The sequence below is a fragment of the Hoplias malabaricus genome, chromosome 5 (genome assembly GCF_029633855.1).
Source record: "Hoplias malabaricus isolate fHopMal1 chromosome 5, fHopMal1.hap1, whole genome shotgun sequence".
Taxonomy (NCBI): domain Eukaryota; kingdom Metazoa; phylum Chordata; class Actinopteri; order Characiformes; family Erythrinidae; genus Hoplias; species Hoplias malabaricus.
Window position 1 is genome coordinate 41,986,046 of NC_089804.1, and position 27,500 is coordinate 42,013,545.

Consider the following 27,500-nt stretch of genomic DNA (forward strand, 5'->3'; position numbering starts at 1 on the left):
TTTTATAATAAAAGGTTTGATTCAATATTTATTTGTTGGGGCTTCTGTGTTGTTTCTGTCGTATCAAACTTGTTCTTAATGTTTTGGCATGACAGTAAATAAATGTTGTGTGTTGTGTGTTACACATGCACTAAAAGAAGATGTTCAGCTGGCCCTAGTATGAAAACAGAGTGCAGTCCTAAAGTGTGAACATGAGTGAATAGGATGGAGATTAAGACTCCTTTTTGGTCGTTTTCCATTCCAAATTTATATGGCCATTTTCATAATTTGCAAAACCTCCTCTCCTGGATGAGTCCGGGGGAGCTGTAGAATCATCAGGGACAGAACCAAAGATCTCTCAACCATTGTGTGATCACGATGAAGCATGTATGCGTTAGTAAACACAGCTCTAACAACCAGAAAGCTATAGCACCACCCACTTACTGACCTGGTCCCCCATGTGAGACTGGAAGTCAAAGCGCAGAGGTGGGCAGAAGATGTTGTTGTATGTCTCCATGAGCCGTTGCTTGTCAGCGTTGGCCTCCAGGTTCTCGGCTGCGTTCTCTATGGTCTCTAGTCCGCCGTGCTTCGACGTCTCCACGTTGTATTCGGCCGAGAGGTAAGTGCGCAGCGCTCGGTTCAAGCTGGCATGGTAACCAAGATCACAGCACTGAACGAAAGGAAGAGACAGAGATGGAGGAGAGATATGTGAGGAAATTTAAATTTTTAATTCATACAAAATAGGGAGGAATAAATCTAGACGTGAGCTGGGAATCCAGCTGAATAGCTGTTTGAAATAACATGACATCCTCTCACACGGCATTCTCTGACGTGACACATTTGGCAAGCCTGCATTCACATCACAGGTGGTTTATAGACTGGAACCAATGTATTATTTCTACGAGTGGAGGGAGTCCAATTAAAACAGCCAGAATGTGTACACAGTTCCAACAGAGAAGGAACCTGGCTTGCTTTACCCTATTTCCAGAACCAGCAGACCCCTATCCATAAAAACGCCTTCCCATTAACCTCCACATGGTTCATCTTTTTGTTCCCAAAACAGGGGTGGGTGTCTCAAGGAGTGACTTGTCCATGTGAGCCCACAGTTCAATGGAAGCCTTGTTAGGACCAGTCTAACACAAGTAGGAGAGGATAAGAGCGCCCCCTCAGGGAGCTCATCTTGTTCAGTGGGTTGCTGCAGGTGTACCGTCAGGACAAGGCTTAGAGAACAGCTCAGAGTTTAGCAATTCTATTAGCATTAGCATTAGCCGGTAATGGAACTGCAGTTCTGTTGAAAAAGAATTAGCACTGTACAAATTAATGCAATAAAGCTTATTAACACACACACGATAATGCACTAAATTATTTTTATTTTTTAACTTTAATGGACTTATCATTACTACATTTGGCCTCAACTTCCTCCCCTAATTGACTCCTGTTTACAGAGCCGAGTTAAACATTATCATATCTCTTTCTCACACACACACACACACACACACACACACACACACACACACACACACACACACACACACACAGAGAGAAACCCACAGAACTGCTGCGCTGCTGTGTTCATTTTCTCCATTAAAGCTTCCAAAGCTAAAGTTTCCCTGAAACCGCTACTCAGCAAATTAAGAGATTCGAATTCAAAAATCATCACTACTCTGAGATATTATATTTAAATTTAAAAAAAAGAATTGTTTCCTCTCACCTGTTGGTCACGGATATCTCACTACACATTTATCATCCTCCCAAACACACAGAAGTATTAGCAGTTTAAGTTTAATTCTGTGGTTACATTTTAATAAATCCACAGACACTAATAATATAAATAATAATCACATTTTGTTGACCTTCTCTTATTCTCTTATTTTACACTGAAATATCCATTATTAAAAACTTCTGTCTTAAGGAAAGACGATGCGGTTAATCGTGATTCATTTCAGAAAAATGTGCGATTGATTAGTTCATTATTTTTTAATCGATCAACAGCAGAGATACAAACTAAATCTCCCTTTAGACAGAGATCCTTCTGTGTCCTGACCGTATTATGAGCTGAACATTGAATCATAAGGTAAAGAGTAACTGGAGTAACATCTCTTAATGATTGCACGTGTATTTTAACAATGATCAGGATGACCCTACCGGCTAAAAGCAGAGGAAACTGACAGTGAGGCGGCACAGACGGACTTACGTCTATGAGGTCGGAGAGGTCATGGATGTAGTACTTGAACATGCAGCAGTTGGTGGCCTCCAGAGCCAGCAGGTACTCATTCCTTGCCTTGATGGCTTTCAGCTTGTTCTCAGTGTATTTGGCTTGCCGCTGAAAGGGAGAGAGAGAGAAAGCAAATGGTTGGAAAGTAGAGAGAAAGTACTGAATTTAAGCCACAAAGTCACTCCTGCCAGTAACCAGCGACTTGGATCTGGAGTCTCCTACTGCTTAACCCTGACAGGCTCTGGCTGGAAGATGACAGAGAGATGTTGAAGCTGCCACCACAAATTCCAAACTCAAAACTCTGGAGTTAAAAGCACACAAGAAGTCTCCGTATCATTTCAGATAGAGAACCTCCTCTGTGGGACATAAAGAGGGCCTTGGAGGACATTCTAGAGAAGCATCACTCTGCTCCCCATCAATCTGCCTGTCGACAGGTGGTGGAACCACAGTGTAACATGATTTTATTTCATTTTTTTGTAGTCGACATGTTGTTCCAAAAATACTTGTGATAAACGATATTCTCATCGTCATTTTAAGACCATTTTATGCCACTGATATCATGATAAAATAATGTGTAAAGAGCAATGAAATTTTAGCAAAAATGTAGATATAAAATAAAATATTCAAACATTGGTATTGGAATATATAAATATAAATGTATAGCCTAAAAAAATAAAACCACAGTTTTAAAACCAGGTCAACATCATGGCTCCAGAACAGAGAAACCAGGGAAAACAAGAGAACAGTGCTAAAGTGCTAAAATACAGGGGACGTGATACAGCAAATATTACTAAGGTAATGTCTATATATTGCACGATAAGTTCATTCATTCATTCATTATCTGTAACCCTTATCCAGTTCAGTGTCGCTGTGGGTCCAGAGCCTACCTGGAATCATTGGGCGCAAGGCGGGAATACACCCTGGAGGGGGCGCCAGTCCTTCACAGGGCTATTGCACGATAAGTCAATAATATAATTATTGTGAAAGGCCTAGAGTTTAGCTTCAAACATGCTTCCCATCTCTTACCCAAGAGTAATGATTCCTAGCCACGCCAAAGACACCTGAAAAAGCCCAAGGACTCTTTGCATCAGGGGGTAAAGGATCAACAGTGTTGCATAATGAGGAGAAAAAGACTGTTTAACTCTATTAGCCATATTAGCATTTTAGTCATAGGATCTAATGGAAAACTGTTAGCACATCAGACTCCAATGCATTTCTCTTGTTTTTCTGACCAAATCTGTGTTAGTTTTTCATACAGAGATCACATACAAGCTTCAGTAATCCAGTTGTTTCACTTCACTTCTCAGGACTCCATATCCCAGAATGCCCCAGAAGATCACATGATTCCACACCAGTCCCACTCACCTGAATCTAATCATGCACACCTGTTTGTCCCCTTATATAAACCTCAGTCATTCTCCCAGTCCTTGTCATGGTTATTTCCCTGCATACAAAGCGTTCGCTAGTATCTGATTTACCTTGCTGTCCTGTTGCCTACTCCTCGTCTGTCTTTTCGGTTTACGTCTTTTGCCTCGTCCTTTCAGTCTTGTCGATCCTCTCTGGTTCTGGACTCTGCCTGTTTTCGACTACGCTGTTTGTTACATCCCTGAGGTACTGTCTGCTCTCTGTGTTGGACCCTTGCTTGTTTTTTGCTTCGCTTTTGGACTCGTGTTAATAAACTCTATTTGTGATCCGCAAGTGTCGGCTCTCTGTCTGTTCGCGACAACAAGCCACGTATTTTTCTGTCTCATCCCACTCCCTCTTGCTGTCTGCCTAAATTATTTCTCCCATTTTGTTTGGTAAGTTTAATAAATGAGTTCTTATTGTCTAAAAATGTGAGTGATCAGTGATCAGCAGAATTCCAAATGTTTCCCTACACCCTATGCAGGGCACAGTGGAGGTCATAAATAACGGTTTCTGCACTCATTTAATGCATTGTATGTTGAAAATTATATTTAGACAGCGATAAGGTTCACGATTCCCTGCCTAATGAAGACACTGTCTGGGCACCATATTTTCAGTTCTATTATCTGTGATGTACACTATGAAGGGTGTATGAGGCACAGCCTAAACTCCTAAATACTGACTGACACCAATGAACAGAGCTTTGTTTAAAAACGTGACATGGACAAATATATCAAGGGTCCTTACTTATACGTCTTTAATTTTAAAGTCAAAATGAGGACTAAAAGTGTCAAAAGAAACAAAACTGTTTTAACATCACAGTTGTTATTTGAGTTGTGTGAATTGTGATGAAATACCAACAACGCAAAGCAAAAAAGCTGACCTCAGATAAGCTCTATACTCATAACTGTTTAAAGACTAGAGTTTCAGACCAAAGATCGGCTAGAGGCCACCATCTGGCAATGAAGGTATGCGCTGAACCCCTCATCACTTCATCCATCTCCCTCCCTCTCTCTTCATCTTTCTCAATCATTCTCCTCTTTCCATTCAAACACTTTCCCCATCTGTTTAGCCTACTGCCACCCACACTAACCTTTCCACCACATTCCCCACTCCTTTCGCCTCAACTGACCACCAATCTCCAGACACAACCACCCGTCTGCTCTCCTCTTTAACCGACGCTTCATCAGCTTTAGGACTGTAGGGCTTTTCTTTATATAAATTAAAAGGGTAAATAAACTAAGCCTCAGTAACTGGTGCGAGTGGTCGCAGTAACTGCAGCAGTGCTGAGTCAAGCAGCCAAACATGCAGCTCACTTTACCACCTTCAAATTACAATGTGATTATTGCTGAAGGTTTCTCAGAAAAATATCACACTGACAGTAGCAGACCATTCAGGAACCTCACAGGAAACCTATTTCTATGTGAAGGTACGTGTAGTATTCATTAAATATGCTTTAAAAGTATAGTAGATTTGCTCAGTTCCAGTGTGAATCAGTTCCTGTGTGAATCAGTTCCAGTGTGAATCAGTTCTAGTGTGAATCAGTTCCAGTGTGTGAGTCAGTTCCAGTGTGAGTCAGTTCCATTGTGAGTCAGTTCCAGTGTGAATCAGTTCCTGTGTGTGAAATCAAGTGCTGATGATGTTTGGGTAATGAGCCAATGAAAACATGGAACTCAGAGGGTGGTAAGATAAAGACTGTGTTTATAGGTGGAGCTTGAGCTTGCCCTAAACCTAACTGATAAGATTAAGATGGCAGAATTAGGTGACTGCTGAGTATGATTACGTTCCTAAAATAATATGTTTAAACACGATATTATCACAGTTTTTCTGAAGCTGTTACTGCACTAGATGTTTATTTATTTATTTATTTAAAAAGGGGCTGGGTTGTAAATCATGTGTTCAGATGGAGCATGTAATAAGTGCAGCATTATATCAGTGACCAAAACATGATCTGAAAATGATTTAATTCAGAGTAATTTTTGGAGCGTTTCTATTGGTCATTCATCATGAAATTTTCACACAGTGTGAAGGAAATCGGAGATATGTGTTTTCGGACAGCGATGATTTGCTGTTTATATCGGTGTACACACTTAAACAAATCCATTCACATTTGTACTGGATCAGCCTGTGTACAACTCATTAGTATTCACATTTTTATTGTCTACTTTTTTCTTAGTTTTATAGCTACTGTATATTATGTTGACATTTTTAAATTCTTAACTGAGAATTAAGCATTTTCTCATGCTGTAAAAATGTACCTGCTCTCATACCGGAGAATGTGAGTTTGATTAAAGATAGATCAAGAAAAAAATATAGAATAAGAATATTACAATAATCAGTGATACTTGCATGAGTTCAGTTTATGAACAGATTTGACATTTTTGAAGAATAAAGGCAAATAATTATACGTTTTATACTGATACCCTCGATATATATATATATCTCGATACACATTGAAACTTTAAATAAAGCCAAAGGCCTGCTGTTGTGGCCCGCAGTGCAGAATTCTGCTTTGTGAATCACTGTCAAATTAAGACAAAAATCACATATATTTTGTAGAAATTTGTCCCTTCTACGACACCAGGATTACTGTTCTTTCCTGTTCTGTATATTTATTGCTGAATAATAAAACCAGATCTACTACCTCAGGAAAGATAAACCCTCCAGCCCTGTGCTTACCTTCTCCTTCATCTTCTCGATCTTCTTCACCGAGCTGCGGCGGACGGGTTTGTCGTCGAGGCGGACGCTAGTGAGAGAGTCAGGTGAGCGAGGGGTCTGCCGATCCTCCTGCCTTGCGCTGCGTCCCATCTGCTTCTCCTCCTGCTTCTCCGCCTCCTTCAGCTTGCTCTCCGCATTGATGCTGTCCATGTTGTACATGTGGTAGGTCTTCATCACCTGGTGGGAAAGCGAGGCAGAGGATGGTCAGCACTGAGGTTTAGAGTGGAGTGAGCAGAGGGAATGCTCTGATTTACAAAAGGAGGTTACAGTTACAGCTGAGGTACATTTTGTGAAAACCTTGTGATACATGATCAACCGCATTGTTCCCTTCCTAAGACCGAAGCTTTAAAATGAATATTTAAATGTAAGGTCAAGAGATTGTGATTATAAATATATTAGTTGTGTCTATGGATTAAAAATGTAATCACATCATTGGTGTGAAAACTCTAGTACTGCCTTGTATTTTTGGGATGGAGATAAAATAGTTTTGATTTTTGATTTAGTCTTAATCTGAAGAGTAAAGGTTTCAGGAACAAATGAACAGTGTAGTGCAGCTCGTGGCTGAGTGAGTTATATCCACAGTTATATTATTATTACATATTCCAGCATAAATAAAATGTAATCTACCTTCTGAACTATAGCAGAGATGGGGTGTTTAAATCTCAGAATAAAGCAGATACATACATCACTAGATTGTGTAAGAAGAGGGAATTATTATGAGGAAAATGAGGCCAAATGTGGTACAATGATTAGGGTTTAATTGATTCTCATTAAAGCGTTGATTTTGACAGTTTTTATACGAGATCTGAACATTTCCCAGCTTCGTTTCAGCATCTGTTTCCACTCTGCACACGTTCTGGCTTTCAGTAGCTGAACTTCCCCAAAATCTCTTCAGGTGATCAAACCCAGAGCAGCTGCCAGCCGAGGAACTGCAGGACGTTCAGGAAACAGGAAGCAGCCTCAGCCACACAAATTACACACAAGGCAGAAAGAACCTTGGAGAAACCAGCTTGCCTTGAAATTACTTGCCCAAATTGCTTATATACGCAGTCAAGTGTATGCGACAAAATAGCTTGTCTTCCTTTCTGGCCCAGTGCGTTTACGTAGGCCAAGGGTTCCTGTATCCGAGTCTCCAGCAAAGCTCTCTGGGAGAACCGCTGCTCGATTGAGCAGATCTAGTTAATCATATTTTTAACATGTGAGGCAAGCTGTCTTATTATCCCATCAGTTTGTGTTAGAGGAAGAAACAAACAACTCGGAGAGAGAGAGAGACTCAAGGCATACACCCAAAGAGTCCTTGGTCTCTACACTCACTGTCCACTCTCTCAGCTCTACTGACCACACAGGAGCACTTCGTACTTCTAAAATTACAGACTGGAGTCCACCTGTTTCTCTGTATGCACTGTTTGCCCCTGTTTACCCTGTTCATCAATGGGCAGGAACCCCCCCCCCACAGGACCCCCACAGAGCAGGTGTGCAGCGCTGCAGTGACACAGACGTGGTGGTGTGTTAGTGTGTGTTGTGCTGGTGTAGAGTGGATCAGACACAGCAGTGCTGTTGGAGTTTTTAAACCAGTGAGACAGCGAAGGCTAAGCTACACAGACCAGGCCTCAGTAAAGGAATTCATAACGGCTGCTAGGCAATGGAAGACGCCACGCCATTCATTGGGATTGGGAGGAGACGGGGGAGGGGACGTCTCCTTCTAAACATGAATGGAACGTCCCTGCTGTCTCTTACTCCCAAGAGAGGAATCTCCTCGAGTGACGCCACTCGTATAGCGTGCCAAAGGAACGACCCACTCACCACCCCCACCCCCAACTCATTCTCAATGACCCCAGTAACTTTGTCTCGCGTAACTGAGGCCGCCTCCTTGAAGGGCACAATAAATAAGACTCCACTCTGCTGTGTCATCAGTTAGTAGAAAACACTTCTGAAGAGAATCTGGCAGACTACTTAGGGTGGGACTCGGCCGAGCTCCCCCTCTCATGCTCTTCAAAACGGTTAGGACGAGTCATGCTCTCTTCCCTCGCCCAAGCCACTGTTGATTTTACGAGGAGGAATGCTGAAGATTGCGGAGGGGAAAATTGAGTCAGCACACCAACAATGCTCACGCCCAAGGGATCAGAACCAGAAAAGCCAAAATAATCACTCAATTCTCCGCTTTTCCACTCGTTTTCCCTTTCCCCCCCTTTGCCTTATGAAGTGCAGATGTTGCTAGAACACAATGCCAAGTCTATTTTCATCATACTTAACTATTTGATTAGAGGATCTGCCTCCATTCATAGGGACTAGAAAACGTTTCAGTCGTTTCCTCATCGGGAAAGGGAAATGTGTTTGCGTTGGCTTATTAACAGACATCAAATGGTCATTGGTTTCATGGTAAACCACAATAAAAAGTTCCTGACGGTTAGTGATACCGTTTTATTGTTAATTACAGAGGTTTAAAAACCACACATATGTAACAGCATGGGGCTGGACAATAATTCAATATCGATATAAATCACAATATCAACTCTTTCAATAACATTATGACTCATACACGTGTTTAATATCTCAGTACACATTATTTACAGCATTGTCACTGACTGACGGTCATTAGAGGGCGCCGTCGTCAGGTCAGCACTCAATTTTGAAATTAGTTTAAAATAATTAATATTGACAAAGCCAAGAGGTTGTTGTTTGAGGGCGATGTTATATTACTTTCAGTTCTGTGTCTTTATTGTTGATATCGCAATCGGAATTATAGTGTATCCACCGAATATACATAGTGCTCATCACCGTCTGAACGTGCAAGCAACGTTTTAACAACACCTTATTAATATTGATATCAGTGATAATTAAGACCACAATAATCGTGATATTAAATGTTCTTACTGTTACTAATGTATACTTATTTCTACCTCAGATTTTTTAAAGCCCTTTAAATCTGTAAAGCTTTTCAAGATGAATGCACACATTTGAAAAGGAATGATCCTCAAATAAAGGTACAACAGTGAAAAAACATAAATAAGAACATATGTGCGCTACTGCATTGCAGGGCTCTTCTCCATAGGGGATGCAGTTATTCGAGAGCCAAATTTGAGCCTTGAATCTAGAGCACCCCTCCTGTTTCCTACCCCCCATGGTCGCAAACAAAGCAGACACATGTTCCGCATTAGAGAGGGAATTTCTAATGGCTCAGAGAAAACAAAGCTCGAGTATCATTTGGGATGATTGAGCTGTGAGGGCTCTGCTGCTAATTAAAGGCATGCACTGTGTCAGCTCCGTGTGCCTGTATGCCATGTGTCAGAATGTGGCACTCGGCTCACTCCCCTTTAAGACGGGATAATAACACGGTACAGGGACCGCAGAGTCATTTTTGCCGTATCCATGTGCCGAGGATGCGTTTGCTGTTGGTGAACTATGTGGGTCACAGTGGTGAAAAACGTACCACCTTAACCCTTCACATTCCCAATCCCAGTGGTGCATAGGGTTCAATGAGGTTAACTGGTAATGAAGGACGTAGTAAACACTAATCCAGCCTAGAGCCCTCAGGGGTTAACTGCAGACTCGATGTATCTCAGTAATGTGGCTAAATAAGCAACTAAATGATTAATAGGCGAACAGATGGAAAAGACTATTGTTTGAAATTCTATGAAAAGAGAATAAACTCACACTATATCTGCGTCAGAAATGTAGAAATGACTTCTAAGGTCACCTCATTGAACAGCAATGAAAACAAGAATGAATAAGGGCAGAAATGAGAGCCTTCTGCTGTGACCCATAACTGCTGCCTTTCATTATCTTCATAAGAGCCCAGACACCAAACACCAGCTCTGTAGCACACTCTGAAGGCAATGAGAGAAACCTGAGAGCTGTAGAGTGTGGGTACAGTTTTGACAAAATCGCCTGCAGTCAAGGACCGTCATTACTAGCACCTACCTCTCAGCTTTGTTCATCCTTCCAATAAAAGACGTGAGGGTGAGGAATATGATGATGTGAATTTAAAATAGTTTTATAAATGTACAAGGCTGAAACCCATCCACAGTCGTCCAAAAGACTCAGAATCCTCCCCCTTCATTTCATTCCTAATAAGCACGCCATTTGCCTGCTAACCATGACGCCATTTTAGAGGCAGTGGTCAAGAAAGTAGAATACAGTAGAATCCCGGAAGTCGACTGTTTCTGAAGTCGACATAATCGGAATTCAATGTCAAATGTCGAGAGAATTTTGACTCGGAGGTCAACCTTAAAACTCAGAACCCAACCCACGCAACTTTTGTAAACAAAGGCCGCTCGTGTTAAGCTTAACTGACACTACTTGGCAGCACGGTGGCTTGGTGGTTAGCACGTTCGCCTCTCAGCGCTGGGATCTTGGGTTCAAGTCCCATCTGGGTGGAGTTTCCATGTTCTCCCCGTGTCTGCATGGGTTTCCTCCGGGGTCTCCGGTTTCCTCCCACAGTCCAAAAATATGGAGGGTAGGTGAATTGGCTTCTCTCATAACTGTCCTGGTGTGTGAGTGAATGAGTGTGTATGTGAATGAATGTCTGTATGTGTGTGAGCCCAGATATGGATTGGTGCTCTGTCCTGGGTGAAACTCTAGTGCCCAATGCAGTCCTCCAGGTGGACGGTCGTTGCTAGCCGAGAGTACGCTGTGCGGGTTTGGCTGCTGCTTCTTGCCAGTGTGTGTGTGTGTGGATTGAGTGTTCTGAGCAGTGTGGATTGGAAAGTGTCCTTGGGTATTTAGAAAGGCGCTATATAACTGTAACGATAGACAGACCCACGCGACTTTTGTAAACAAACGCCGCTCGTGTTGAGCTCAACTGACGCTAATTGGCGTCAGTATACGGTGGGGTTCCGCAAGGTTGGAAGCTTTTTGAGATTGTGCTCCAAGTTTTCGCGTATTTTACGTTTTTGTGACCTTTTTAATGGTAAAAAATTGATGGTCGAGAACCAATTAATCGGTTTTCAGTTATTTCTTATGGGGAAATTCGATTCAGAACTCGACCGCATCAGTCGTCTGCGCGAGTTCCGGAACGGATTACCATTGACTTCCAGGGTTCTACTGGACTAGATTTTGAGATTTAAATCACCGTGGATAACCCAAAATCTTGTTCCACTTGTGTCTATACTGCATTTTACAGTTAGAGCGTTTTTGTCGCTGAAAGTCACTAATATTGATTCTCCACAAAAACTGGACTATTTTTTGAAAATTCATTACACATTATTTACAAGACAAACTTGATCAAACGATAATGTTATAAATGTTCTACAGAAAACCCAACAATGCTTGAGGAAATCCACAGTTCTCCAGTTTATTAAAAACTATCCACAGGGAACAATGGACGTTTTTTTACGGTAGGAATCTGGAGTTTGGTACGTCACTAAACTCTAAATATTACAAATAATTCTCAAAATAAGTCTTAAATATTTAAATAAATACTACTTTAATCTCAATATAAGATCTCTGTATAAAATATATTTGTATAAAAAACACTCCTATTCAAGATAATCCATCAGCTGATGATGTCACTGAAGTATGAAATAATTCACTAATAAATGCTAATGACATAAACTTTAAGGACGGGAGATTTTCACTTCAGGAAGATTGACAGAAGGTTTCAGGGTGGTTCTGGAAAAAAGTCTGGAGCCGTGTCCATTACTGGAAGAACACCAGCCGCTCCATCATTTGATTTTTAATGTGTTTATGTAATATTTTTTTGGTTATTGTTTTGGTCTCCATTTATTTTTCTCTGTCAGGATTTTCTTGCTGCACACGCTTCCAGGTCTACAGAGCGGTCTCACAGAGCAAGGCTAGACACAACACTGGTGGGTTCCTTTAGATCTGCAGCAATAGCAGAGCTGTCTCTCAAAGCAGCACACAGCCTGAAGTAGGGTTACAGCCAAATTACAAGCTTCCAGAGGGAAAAAATAAATCACATTCCTGCATCCTGCTACCTTCAAGTCTACTAGTTTCTTTACTAGGCCCATTGTGCTTGTAATTTGGTGTGACTCGGTAGCTTAAGGGTAGCCTGACTACTTAAGAGTAACTCTTTTTTAAAGAAAGGAACAAAGGCCCTGTCTCTCTCATGTGTGCACACAGCCAGGATACTCTCAAGAGGAAGAGTAACTCCAGTCAATCCCACTGGTCATACCCACTGATGAACCATAACCAAGCCCTTTCTCTCCTGTAGCAGAGACACCACTCTTCAGGCAACAGGAACGAGAACAAGGAGTAGAGAACGAAGGGAACGCTGTGTACCTGCCCTGCTTTTGAACCTTGTGTGCCTCAGAAAAGCACGGAAAGGGAAAAACAGTGACGTTTGAAAGTGCAGATGTGTGAGTAAGACGATCTATGCAGCTTTTCTTGGGGCTAGAATCATTTGAAATCTAATCTTTGACCTACATATAAGTGTGTTTGTAAAAAAGGACCCCTGTCTGTGCATGAGGTGGGCTTGTGCAATCGTAAGTAACTGCATCGTAGCCATCGTTGATCGACAAGAGAAAAACACAGCTGTGAATACTACGTCTCTGTTCACCAATAAACAGTATCAGCACGGCAGGTTAATGGTGCAACAGCACAGAGAGTCTGTTTAAAACACACTTGGGCTTCTGCTTAGAAACTGGCAAGCTCTTATGAACAGAGAGTTCTTCATATGTTTTTGTAATTTTTGCTTATGTTTTAATAAATCATGTGTTTATACACTGAATAATCACTGGATTAGGAACATCTACTTTGTATTTACACTCACTGTCCATTTTATCAGACCATACAGGAGCAAAAAAAATAGTCCACCTGTTTCTCTGCATACTTGGTGGTACAAGTGAATCAGCTCCGGGTGACTGTCTGTGAGGAGTGTGGTGTGTTCTCCCTGTGTCTGCGTGGGTTTCCTCCGGGTGACTGTCTGTGAGGAGTGTGGTGTGTTCTCCCTGTGTCTGCGTGGGTTTCCTCCAGGTGACCGTCTGTGAGGAGTGTGGTGTGTTCTCTCTGTGTCTGTGTGGGTTTCCTTTGGGTGACTGTCTGTGAAGAGTGTGGTGTGTTCTCTCTGTGTCTGCGTGGGTTTCCTCCGGGTGACTGTCTGTGAGGAGTGTGGTGTGTTCTCCCTGTGCCTGCGTGGGTTTCCTCCGGGTGACCGTCTGTGAGGAGTGTGGTGTGTTCTCTCTGTGTCTGTGTGGGTTTCCTCCGGGTGACTGTCTGTGAAGAGTGTGGTGTGTTCTCTCTGTGTCTGTATGGGTTTCCTCCGGGTGACTGTCTGTGAAGAGTGTGGTGTGTTCTCTCTGTGTCTGTGTGGGTTTCCTCCGGGTGACTGTCTGTGAAGAGTGTGGTGTGTTCTCTCTGTGTCTGCGTGGGTTTCCTCCAGGTGACTGTCTGTGAAGAGTGTGGTGTGTTCTCTCTGTGTCTGCGTGGGTTTCCTCTGGGTGACTGTCTGTGAAGAGTGTGGTGTGTTCTCTCTGTGTCTGTGTGGGTTTCTTCCGGGTGCTCCGGTTTCCTCCCACGCTCCAAAAACACACGTTGGTAGGTGGATTAGCGACTCAAATGTGTCCGTAGGAATGAGTGTGTCTCGCCCTATGGAGGACTGGTGCCCCCTACAGTGTGTGTTCCTGACTTGCGCCCAGTGATTCTGTATAGGCTCCGGACCCACCGCCACCCTGAACTGGGTTACAGACTAAAAGTAACAACAATTAAATGACTAAAAATGAGTCAAAAACTAAAACTTAACCAAAAATAGCTGCCAAATGTAACACAGTTTGTGTGTGTGCTTTAAACAACACTACTATCAGGTAGATGTGTGTAGGGAAGGGAAAAATGTGCTTCCTCATTATTCTTACCGTGTACAGCTCGTTGAGGACCTTCATCAAATCCTCCTGCAGCTGAAGTCCCACCTCCTTACTCTGTGTGGACAGAAGAGAAGACACATTAGAACAAAGAGGAAAAAATGAAGGAAACAGGCTGTGAAATGAGGTGGGTCATGATTAAGAGAGCTGCTCCATACTCCATCTCTTAGCACACAAATCCAGCATGGTCATCCATCAGGGCAAGGGTGGAGACTTTAGAAATCTTCTTCCGTGGCCTGTCACAAACACCGGGACGGATGAGAACGCTACCTGCCTTCAGTAATGGAGGTCACCACAGGCCAACCCCTTACACACATCTAATCCAATCTAAATTCACAGCGTATCCATCATAACACGAGAGCCGAGTGCCTGGGCGTAGCTTTGTGTTTCCCTTTCATCTTGACACACTTGTTTGCTGCTACTCTCCAGGCTTCACCACTTGAGTGGCTGCAGTGTATTAAAAAAAGCATACAAATGTTATTCCGTGAAATAAAATCAAACCGTTCCTGGTAGTTACCACTCAGATGCCAGCAAAGGAGAAACTGCTCCTCCATGGGCTTCGGTGAGAGTGAGATCTCATTGTTTTTTTGAGGTTTTAGGATGGAAAGGTTTGGCAGGGCTCTTGTGAAATGGAAATAAGGGTTGCAATTTTGGCACAGAGTGTGTGATTCAGAGAGCTTGAAGATTTCACCACATGGAAACGAAGACCATAAAGAGAACACACCCAGAACTCAACACAGAGATGATAGCTGCCAAACACCGCAGACCACCTACTAAAATGAACAATAAAATGAATGTAAAAAGAGAGCAATAAAGAATACAAAGGCCTCCTACAGATCACCTATAGATCAATCTGCCAGTAGCCCCATTCACCCTGTTCATCGAATGGTCAGGAGCCCCCAGAGGACCACCAGAGAGCAGACATTTGGAAGGTGGGTTATTCACATCACTGGAGTGACATGGAGTGCATTTAATAATCCGATAACGACGCATAATCAGATTTATCTAGGTTTACACACACTTCTGTAATCAGATCATGGGAAAACTCAGTTCACATATGTCTGACTGATGCTTTGGAACAGCCAATAATATCACAGGAGGACGTGACAAACTTCCTGCCATGGCTTTCTGTAAACATAGTCCTACTTTACCTGCAAATATGGACCTTCTTTTCTTTTATTGATTTCTAACATTACACAATGCTGCCCTTCTCACTGCTGTCCTCACACTGTAGACACAGTGTGTCCCTCTGATGCAGACAGAGACCCGAGCTGCTGGACTAGTGTTTGCGAGATTGTGAGAGAACCACTGGGCACATGCACAGACGAGAAATCTGATGGAAATGGGGGTAAGAGAATACACACAACGAAACATCAGATTACTAAACTCAACTGGATTTCTTAATCTGATTCTAGACCTTACTCCAGTCTCAGAATTCAGAGGATGCTGTTTCACAATCATACCTGCAGAAATCCACACTTATTGACACGGTTGTGTGTGGATCAGACACAGCAGTGCTGCTTGGAGTTTTTAAAGAGTGGGTGAAACACATGCAGGGCAACTAACGGACTACAGTTTGTAATTTTAGAGCTACGAAGTGCACTTATAGGGCGAGCGAAGCAGTTAAAACACACAAGGAGCTCATATTAATGTTCTGGATGATTGGCGTATATCAAAAGCAATGAAAACTGATAGGAACAGGACATGTCTGTAAAATCTGACTGACTGAGCCACACAGAATGCCAGTGTTTTCAGGGAACAGTATTGCGTCAAGGTATCTTCACTTCAGGAAAAAGCCTGCTTTATGGCCTCTCGCTGGTTGCAGACAGCTGTCAGTCAGCTCCACAGCAGAAGTAAAGCCTTGACAGACAAGCGAGAGCTTGAGGGAGCTGCACGTGGATGAAGAGACTGCGAGAAAGAATGAACGATGGAGGGAAAGAGAAAGATACTGAGAGCGAAAGATGTCAAATAAATGATAAAGGTCTGCCACAAACAGTAGAACCACATGTTCCCCCTCCTCTTTCATCTTCCAGGCCTAGCAGGGGAGAGTAAAGCTGGGGTTTAACCCTTTGAAGGCAGAGATGAATGGCTGGCAGCAGGGAAGCGACTCTCGGGAGCCCTTCCACTGGGGACATTAATAATGAAGCTCTGACGGGCTTTATTTAGAGGGAGAGGACTGACTGATGGGTCAGAATCAACAACTGCATCCACGTTCAAAACTGGAGAGAAGAGCAGGCTGCTCGCTCAGTTGAAAAGTAGAGAGGTGCCTGATGTTCAAAGCCAGCACGGCCCTGAAATGTCAACTCCGCCACTGCTCCTGAGGCTCTGTGACTTACTGTGACATAAATTCATTAGAAACAGCCTGCTGTCTCACGTCTGACATTTGCAATGAATCTCGTGCCTGATGGAGAAAAGCCAGACAGCACACCAGAATATGACAGTACAACAAAAGCTATTTTCAGAGTGTACAGAGGAGAGCCTACACTCCCTTAGAGACAGGATCAGCACTAGATTTAAAGAGAGTCTGGTAGAGTCTGACAGTAGGTCACTCTGGAGCCTCTGGCAGAAAACATTTTCATGCCTTTAAGTGTGAAAGCTTAAATGGAACTCATTATGGCTGTAATTGCTCAGGAAAAGCAATCTGGCTGTATCTGGGTCATCTGGCTCCACGCAGCCAGGAGCCTAAAGAGAACAATGATGGTGACAAACAGTAGTCATATAAACAGCACCGCACAGGACTGACAGTTCTCATAGCTCTGGAACAACACCTATGTGTAATTTGACAGCTCAACATGCTAGGAGGAGAACACTAACCACGCCTGTGATCTGAGATAACACACACTCTCTCTCTCTCTCTCTCTCTCCCTCTCTCTCTCTCTCTCTCTCCCCCCCTCTCTCCCCACCCCCTCTCTCTCTCTCTCTCTCTCCCTCTCTCTCTCCCTCTCTTTCTCCCCCTCCCCCCTCTCCCCCCCCCTCTCTCTCTCTCTCTCTCCTTCTCTCTCTCTCTCTCTCTCTCTCTCTCTCCCCACCCCCAGCCCCCCCTCTCCCCCCCCCTCTCTCTCTCTCTCTCTCTGCTGTAGCTGCAAGGAGGCTCATACACAGAGTATAATATGATATTTATTCAGTAACGTTTCTCAGGTTCTAACAGAAAGAGAGAGGCAAAAGCAAGGCCTGATCTGATGGTGAAACATGAGCAAATGTGTTCAAAGGCATGAAGAATGACAGGCATGTTTCTACACATTTATCGGAGATAAACATCACTGCAAATCAAGATATTCCTCCCCGACATTCCAGTGAATTCTTTTCTTCATCTTCCTCTGGCTCCAAATCTCCAAACTGCCTTTTTGAGGTCAGACGCGTTACTGCAGGGAACTGGAACACGTGCCAGATACAAAAAACGTTCAAGATGGAGCAAGGAGTGCTTTAAAATAGCGCCTAGCTTTTCCTAAATACTCAACACTGGATATTACCCTAAAGCACGAGGAAGGCGAGCAGCACACACTTCTAATGATGAGCGTTGGACAAAGAGCGTAAGTATCTTGCCAAATAAATTATGGGAAAGTCATTGTGCATGAGTAAGAGTCAAATTAAATGAAGGCTACACGAATGTTAGACAGTTCATTGTGTCCGTCTGGTCCGACACGTCGAGATTTTTCTTATTTTCGGCTGCTCGCCCCATGACATCATAGGAAAAAACACAGGGGAGAGGAACTGGCTCGCAGCTCTGGCCTCCTCCGGTGAAACAGCGGAGAAGCTGCCGTCTAAAAATACCTCCAAACAAATGTCTGAATCCGCCAAAGCGCAAAGTGCACAATCAAAAAATGAACAACACTCAAAACGGAACCTAAACATATCCTATTGCAAGATGTGGCGTACTGTAGATGTAGGGCGGGGGCTGGGGGGAGCAGAGGCATATGGTCCACGTTGCAGACATCTGGGTAAATCCTGTCTAGGTCAAACTCCCATCTGCAGAGTTGAGGCGCAACATGTGTAATGAGGAACTGCAGCTGCAGTCTGGTCTCTCTTCCATTCTAACCCTTTGGGTACTAACGTAATTACGGCTGTAACTAACAATTATGTCTGTATTCATTCAATTTTCTGTCTGAACTGAAGGAGAATTTTCTTTTAGGGCAATAAACCTAAATAAGGTTGAAATGACCTGATCCATGTTTGAGCCTTGACTGTGGCTCTTCTGTATTGGTTTAACCAGCTCGGCTCAACAGCTACATTTAAAGCAACACTAGGTAAGATTTGGTGTTTTTGCTCTGGGGCTCTCCCTATAGCTGCAGAGTTTAATTCACTTTTACAGCACTGTCCTGAAACCAAGGGGATGGAGGAGGGTGTGGGGGTTAGTTACCTACCCTCCTCCTAAAGTTACATAGTGCAGTTTCTGCTGTGTTGAGCCTGGAGTAGCAATGACTGAGACACTTTTACTTATATATGAGGTGAGTGAAGCATCACAATGATTTTGAAGGTGGAATTTTAAGGTAAAAATATTCCATAGTGTTGCTATAAACAACAAAATAATCTACAATTAATATCACAACCAGAATCGCTTTATTTCACTGAGAATGTTAGCCATAAAAGGAAATGATCTTGGTGAGTGCAGGTGTATGACATGTAACAAACAAGAACAGACCACACAGGCATAGAGACTACTAATGGGTATTAATCTAAGGGAATAATTTGAACACAGGATCAAGAACAATGATTAAAAAGAGTCTTGTGCAGTGTGGATGAATGATGATAATACAGTATCATCCCACATTATGTTAATCTCTGGGAATACGAGTGACGTTTTTATAGTTTGCATGAAATCAATCAACAAATAAAAAAAGATTTATTGTAAATTTGGGGCCATTACTAAAGTAAAGTAGTAAAATAAAGTAAAAACGCTACTGTTCAGAGGCCTAGAGGCCTGGCTCTGTGCTGGGGACAGTCTGATTTAGTCAATTGTGCTGAATATTTGTTACAAGCATAAAACAATGACCTAATACGGCGTCTTAAATGACATGGCTTTAAAGCAACAATTATGTACTAGGAAGGTTCCTTCCTTCAAATTCTCAGCAACACTCACTGACACACACACACACACACACACACACACACACACACACACACACACACACACACAGGGATGAAAATGGATATTTAAGAGTTGAGCCAGAGAAGCAGGAAAGACAGCATTTCTCACATCTGCTCTGAGACATACTCCAATGGTAACACACACACACACACACACATAGCAACACAAAGAGGCCAAAAAAGAAGCTAGCCTATCGATTTTCCAAGAGGAGCTCCATAAATCAGAAAGCTCGGTCAATGGGGGGAGGAGCGAGGCGCCGCCAGGAGGACGCTGATTTACAGTCCTGAACTAGCAGTTGCGCTTGTTAAACGAAGAAGATCACAGGTTTGTCTGGCAGATGACGGGCTTGGGTTGGAGTCAATCCAACAGCGCACTGCAACAGGTTGGAGCTGGTCCCTGCTGAGAGTTGTTGTTACAGCAGTGAATTTGGCAGCGCCACTCAACAATGTTGCCTCTTACTTCTTGTAATCCGCTCTTGACCTGTTCCTCCGCTTCTTAAACTAGAGGCTCACGTCATTCGTGAAGAAAACTCTCACACGGGGCACTGAGTAGTAAGGAGCGTAGAGGGTGGCACTGCTGTATTCTGTAAACTAGACTAAGGTTTGTTTCCCAGCGGAGGCAGAAACACAGAGAGCTCCAAGAGCATAGACTCCTCCACCAACCAACCTGTGTAACATGACCAAGGCCTGTAAGTCACTCTGGATAAAGGTGTCTGCCATAATAATGTAAATGCATGCTCTCTGCCAGTGGTAATTACCCTAATTAAAATGTAATAAAGTACAGGATCAGTGACAACTGTATGTTGTAGTAGAGCAGTAGTTATATCAACGTTGTATGAAGTTAAAAAATAAAATGTCAAATAAAATGACAATTAGTTACAATTCTATATTTTATATTTCAACAATATTAGTCGGTTTTGACGTGGATACCGTTCATACTCTTTTCTCATTTCAACCTCAATTTAAAAATAAAACTATCATTTTGGAAAAAAACATGCTTCAAAATACAGGGGGTCCTCGACTTACGACGTTGATCCGTTCCTACGTCGCGTCGTAAACAGATTTTCAGTGTAAGTCGGAACATACGTACATACTGTAGGTAAATAACATACTGTAAGCACTTATCCTATCCTAACACCTATCCTCCTCGATCCAGAGCCGCGTAACCGTGTATTCTTCCGTCGCTCCGCACACACCAAACACGAAGTTCACGTTACGACGTTTACGACGCAAAACCACTTAAGTCGAAACAAGGCTTTATACAGTAAATGGGAGATGTGTCGTAACCTTGAAACATCGTAACTCTGGACTGACGTAACCCGAGGACCTTCTGTATTGTTGACCCTTTTCTGCTGAAGAGCAGGATATAAACAGACTTGTTCGTTTATGATAACTCCCAGTACTATTTCAACCCTTGACTGGTGTCGTTACTGAAAATAACATTTTTGTTTTTCCCGCACACAACAATGTTGTCTCACACATGTCCCACAAGAGCTTTACCTCATCCTGTGGGCTATTTTTATAGTGCTATCTGGAGCCCTGCCTTGTGTATTTCATTAATTCGAGTCCCAGTGCTGATTGGCTAAGTAGCAACCCATGTGATATACACAATATATGTGATTGGAGTTTCCTGGACCGCTAAACCTGTACTAAAACGGCTAGAAAATGTACATCGGTAAAAATAAACACTCCATTCATGAACAGATTCACGGACCTGGACTGTGGTCCATCCACTGACCCCTGCTCTATGCACAGGAAAGGAGGACTGGCTTGAAGAAGTCTGCATGGATTTGTTCCTACCCTGCTTTAGCAGAAAAGCGCATTAAAAATGGCCAACTGTAGGAAAAGTTGCTGTGTGATAATTGATGCCTTAAGGTCAGCCAATATTCCACTGCCTGCCGTCTTTTTTTATTATTTTTTAAGAAACAGGCCTAAGAGATGAGGCTCCATTTCCATAAGCATTCATACTGCAGCAGGAGATTCCTGGAGCAGGGAAAGGCACTGAACACTGTAATGAATTTCTGAGGGACTGACTGCAATCCCAAATGTATGGTGCCAAATAAATCAAACTAGCCACGCAGTCGCACAAGTCCAGAATGCACTAGTAAATAAATGAAAAATAGAACAGACCTCTCATTAAAGTTCTAGAAACGTACTGTTAACTCAAGCCTTTGCATTGCAGAGGTCCAGCTATGTCACTCACGGTAGGGCTACGTTTCCCTGCCATCATTCTACAACCTGTCCTCACACTGCTTTGATGACAGAGTCTTCAGCCATTCACTACATACTTCCACGCACATCTTCTGTCTTTACATTTACAGTATGGTATTTGGCAATACCCTGCGGAATGCTGACATGTTTTTTCTTGACAGATGGGAGGGTCTGGCATGAGGCTGAACATACGGACATCAGTAAAAAGTGAGCAGAGTCTCTAGAGAGGGGGCAGCCAGGAGCGCTCAATTAAAGGGCCCTTATTTCTGGAGCATGGTGGTCTGGAGAGCCAGGGACACAGTGGCAGGAGCAGCAAAGTGAATACTGATAGAGAGAGCGAGACCCAGAGAGAGAGAGATGGAGGACTGATTGGGGTCAGCAGGGCAGCAGTCATCTCCCCACGGTGCAGGAACACGAACGATACAAACCTGGAGATGGTCCACCTGCATTTGATTTATTTTGTTGAAGAAAAAAAGAAGGCTATGACAGATTAGATGCAGAGGTCATTGTTTGGTCTTGATTCCAAATAAACCATGAGCTGGATATAGAACAATAAACATAAATATTTCTTATAAAATAACAGTAGTAACTGATGCGTATAAGGGGTCCCCACTATAGCCGTCCTGTGGTCCCGGGGCCCATAAAAATAGCACAAAAGGTGAGACGAAACTCTTCTGGGAAGCTGTAGGAATGATATATGTTATGGACATAAAACTTGGTGTGTGAAAAAGATGTAACTGAAGTTGGTGAAGCGACATTCAAGTCAATGGACTATTTGCTTAATGCCACGCCCTCCTAAGATTTTGATTTTAATGGTAATATTATTTCAAGAATGTAAAGGCAGCTTCTCGTTCTGTATTTTTGAAAGAGCATGTTTGAGGAGCAGGATCCCTCTTCTCACTGAAAGGAACAGATACTGAATCTCCAAAATAATTTCATTTTAAAACCTTATTTACTGAAGATTAACCTCAAAAACAGGGCGGCACGGTGGCGCAGCAGGTAGTGTCGCAGTCACAAGGCTCCAGGGGCCTGGAGGTTGTGGGTTCGTTTCCTGCTCCGGGTGACTGTCTGTGAGGAGTGTGGTGTGTTCTCCCTGTGTCTGCGTGGGTTTCCTCCGGGTGACTGTCTGTGAGGAGTGTGGTGTGTTCTCCCTGTGTCTGCATGGGTTTCCTCCGGGTGACTGTCTGTGAGGAGTGTGGTGTCTTCTCCCTGTGTCCGCGTGGGTTTCCTCTTGGTGACTGTCTGTGAGGAGTGTGGTGTGTTCTCCCTGTGTCCGCGTGGGTTTCCTCTGGGTGACTGTCTGTGAGGAGTTGGTGTGTTCTCCCCGTGTCCGTGTGGGTCTCCTCCGGGTGTTCCGGTTTCCTCCCACAGTCCAAAAACACATGTTGGTAGGTGGATTGGCGACTCAAAAGTGTCCGTAGGTGTGAGTGTGTGAGTGAATGTGTGTGTGTGTGTATGTGTTGCCCTGTGAAGGACTGGCGCCCCCTCCAGGGTGTATTCCCGCCTTGCGCCCAATGATTCCAGGTAGGCTCTGGACCCACCGCGACCCTGAATTGGATAAGGGTTACAGATAATGAATGAGAAACCTCAAAAACAAACCTCACTAAGCAAAACAGTACACTGTAGAGTTTCACTGTAGCTTCAAAAAACTGTTACTGACACTGATTTACAGTAAGAACTGGAGTCTAGGAGCACTGTGATTTTATTCTAAAAATATTATAACTTTATTCTTAAAATATTGTGTTTTTATCTCAAAATAATTACTACTTTCAGCTTGAGATAATAGACATTTATTCTTGAAAAAATGCTCTTAAAACACAGCCGTAGTGAAGTTTGTTTGGAGTGCAGTATTATCATTTATAACTACATTTATAACTGTAAATCAGTTACGAGGCTCTTACCAATACTTGTCCTTAACTATAGAAAATAGTCTTAAATATAGACAATATTCACAGTCAGAGTGATCCAAAGAGATAATGATACTGTGGTAGTGTATAGTATTAAAGTAGTTGCATTTACATGTCATTTCCTTCAGGCATTCTAAAAATAAACGTGTGAAAAGCAGGTCTTCCTCATATGCCACAAAAGAAGTGCGTTCTTTCTGGATGTTTCAACATATGGATCTTTAAATAACAGTTTTTGGGTTTGGTCTGGGTTTAACCGCATGCAACAAACTCAGAAAGAAAGAAAAGAAAAAGCCACTTGTTTAAATCTGTCAGTGGAGGAGTTGCGCTATACGCACATTGCCACAGGCAACAGACTTTGCTCAATTTAACCGTAAAGAAAAGAAGCTTTCTGTGTTTTATCGGTGTATAAACTTTGCACAAGACTTCCTTTCTTGTTGCAATGTGTGTTTCAGAGCGAACATTTGAGGTCAATCACAACGGATCTTGCATTAGGAACAGTTTACTATTGATTTGCATATTCAAAGCTATCAGAACTATTTATTTATACAGAGTTACTGCTGTGTGTTGTGAGTTATATTCCCATTCATGTATTTAAGTTCAAAATGAAAGACAAATATAATGTTATATGTGGTGTTAAATCAGTGTTTTCATTCATTTAAATAAAATAAAATAGGGGGTATAGACATGGCAAAGGGGTTGGAAAGCACCTTTCCCAAGCAGGCAGAGGTAAAGGGCTTTCGGGGTCTGTGCAAGTGAGCGCCAGAATGCATTCCACTTTGACTAAGCCGTCTAGACAGGTGGAGAGGAACGAAAGAGAAGACTTCTGCTAATGTTCATGGGTACACCGTTGTGCCAGTAAAACACACTAGCTTTGGGGAGACGTATTACAACCAATTCCCAGAGATACACAACTACTGTAAAATGAGTCTGTAAAGAGTAAATTAATAATCTGTGTTTGTGAAAGTTAATGGACTTAAAAACTTAGTCTCAGTCACATTTCATTAGTGAAGTACAAAGCCACGGCAAAAACATCCAAAAACTGGAGTTGCTTCTGTGTTTGCACTAATTATGCAATAACAGAAACTGATCTCACTGGTGTTTCGATGGCTGAATGCAACAAAATCCTCACAGCAATGTTTCAACATGTAGCATACAGCTAACGCTAACCCTATCAAATTTAGATGATTTTTCAATACACTGCTCAACTTTTAAACAGGGCTGTTAATCGAAAACCAATTGAAATTGATATTCAGCATCTCTAACTGATGTAATCTCGCCCAAATCAATTATATCAATTTTTCTTTAATTTGGTTAATTATTTTTTAATTTGTTGTGTTAATTCTGTTAATATGCTTCCACTTTGTGTTCATCTACTGCTTTAAAACCAGACCACTGCGCATGTAGTCACGTTTCTGCCCCATTCAATCTGCCACATGGAGGAGCACCTAAACACAGAGACCGACCGAGTGACTGGAGCAGCTCGTACCAAAGAAAAATGTGGTGTGTTCTCCCTGTGTCTGTGTGGGTTTCCTCAGGGTGACTGTCTGTGAGGAGTGTGGTGTGTTCTCCCTGTGTCTGCGTGGGTTTCCTCAGGGTGACTGTCTGTGAGGAGTGTGGTGTGTTCTCCCTGTGTCTGCGTGGGTTTCCTCCGGGTGACTGTCTTTGAGGAGTGTGGTGTGTTCTCCCTGTGTCCGTGTGGGTGTTCATCTACTGCTTTAAACCAGACCACTGCGCATGTAGTCACGTTTCTGCCCCATTCAATCTGCCACATTGAGGAGCTCCTAAACACAGAGACCGACCGAGCGACTGGAGCAGCTCGTACCAAAGAAAAATGTGGTGTCTGTCGTTTTGAGTGTTTTGTTTCGAGTAAAGGTGACACTTAACGTAAATGAGTCAAACACAATCACTGATAATAAAAAAACAAAAAACAGTTTCAGACACCAAAGCTATAATAATCGTTCATTAATATTAATCAAGGTGAAATGTTCAATTGATCGTGATATTGATGTGATTGTTATATCACTCAGCACGACTCAACTGTTAGGGCCAATAACAGGCATGAATTTATTCAATTGCTCAAAGTGAGTCTCGACACAGACTCATGAGCTCCCCGACACTCTCTCTCTCTCTCTCTCTCTCTCTCTCTCTGTGAGAATTGTTTACAGAAAAGGATAAAGTTGTGGCACCTACAGCATAATGGACCCCAGCCCAATCAATGAACAGACAGTGGACAGCATTCAGGGAGATGAAGGGGATTGTGGGGATTACATGCACTGACCCCCATGGGAAATGGGAGCAAATGGTGCTATAAAGGGATAATTCTATTACAGCAGTGGCAGCTTAGGTGTGACATAGTCCAAAAAAAACAGGACAGACATAAGCCAGCTCGTCTCAGCACGGATGAACTCACTGAATCATTCGTTCTCATTCATGAACTATCAGATCTGAAGTATACAGATTTCATACTTCAGATCCACAAATATAAATAAATATAAAAGATGCTGTGTTAGAAATATACACTGCGCTGTTGACATCTAGATTCAGTCGTTTCAGGACGTGTGTAGTGCACTACAGAGGGAGGATGGAGGGATTTGGGATTTAACTTCTGTGTTTCACTCAGGCTTCGTGGTGTTTTGATGTCTCTCTTTAAGAGGTACAATGGCCCCCTACTGGACTGGAATGGTAATGCAACCGTTTTCGTATTTGTCTGGAGGAGGATATTTTCAAAAACCGAGGGAGGAAAATCTTCGTTTTTAAATATATGTGGATCTGTGTGGACAGGGCCTTAGAGCACCACTGGTCACCATGCCAACAGTACTACATTACATTAAAGCCATACTGAGACCATATAAAGCCACAGTAAAGCACACGTGAGTGGACATTTACACAGCGAAAGACAGACAGGCCAAGGTACCTCATCTAATGTTGCTCTTTCAGCCCCTTATCGCCAGTGTGTGAAGCAGAGGCGATTGCTCTAAGACTGCAAGGGAAGCTCAGCTTCCCCTAAAATGTCAAAAAATAAGTGATCAAATATATACTGTTGTGTGTACATGTCATTGAATAAATGTGCACTACAACGCGCTCAACTTTTGTTCAGAATCAGCTTCTTATCACTGGTAAAGACGTGGCTTTCCTCTCAATCATTCCCGCAGCTTCACAGTGCTTTAAACAGTGAGGACGGAAAAATGCTGGGCTCTATCCCGCCCATTGGACGCTCAGCGTCTCTGGGGGTCTATGGGGCAGTGGGCTGGCCTCGGCTGGCCCGGACGCTCAGCTTCTGCATGATGATTGGATGATCTGTCTGAGGCTGAATCCCTTTTTGATTGACAGTGAAATGAGCGAATCAGCGATCCTTTGGTGTAAAAATCCGTGGGAGCATTACATTTTCATTCTGTTCTGAGCTTCCCCTCCTTGAAAGACCACCATCCGCCACTGGTGTGAAGAAGTAGTAAACTCGCACCAGTCGTGTTAACTGATACTGAACGCCGTATTTAATTTCATTTATAAAGAGTAGGACATGAACCTAAACTTGAATCTGTTGTTTATTGGCTCCATTTCGTATTCATCTGCAGAGTGGGGAGGGGCCTGCTGCAGCTGCTGAAATAAGTCCATCGCATGGAATCACACACTCACCCAGTCACTCACACACAATCAGCCTACTAACATGTGTGTTGTTGGACTGTAGGAGGATAAGGGAGCAGCCAGAGGAAACCCACGCAGACAGGGGGAGAACAAGCCAGAGTTTTAGAAAATAAATAAATAAGTTAACCCTCACTTTCTTAAAGAGACGTCCGGAGTCCTCGCTGATCTGGGCGAAGCGCGGGATGATGTTGTTGAGGTAGAGATCACTGAGCGTGGCATGGTCACGACTCTCGCGCTTCACCTGAGCCAGCAGCAGGTTCCAGCAGTTCACCGGAGACAGCACAGTCTGCTCCTTCCTGCAGGAGAAACACAGAGAGAGAGAAGTCAAGACCGAACGATTGAAAACGTTTCTCTGGTTTTGTTTTGTTTCACTTCCAGCCACAAGAGCCATTAAGTGACTTGCTTTTTATTTAGTGACTTACAACTATTGTGTCCAGTTCTTTGCAGTTATTACAGCTCCCATTCTGATTCCCCTAAGGGCATCAATAAAGGTGTTTCATCATGTTGCTAAATGAAACAATCACC

General features: G+C 42.9%; 1 protein-coding gene across 1 annotated transcript in view; it reads right to left on the bottom strand.

Moving 5' to 3' along the window:
• Positions 1-27,500, bottom strand: part of srgap2 (SLIT-ROBO Rho GTPase activating protein 2) — a 133,381-nt gene that overhangs the window by 35,411 nt on the left and 70,470 nt on the right. Inside the window, 5 exon segments of the mRNA XM_066670575.1 lie at positions 428-649; positions 2,174-2,302; positions 6,278-6,493; positions 14,125-14,187; positions 27,109-27,271. Of these exon segments, the coding sequence (XP_066526672.1) occupies positions 428-649; positions 2,174-2,302; positions 6,278-6,493; positions 14,125-14,187; positions 27,109-27,271 (793 nt within the window).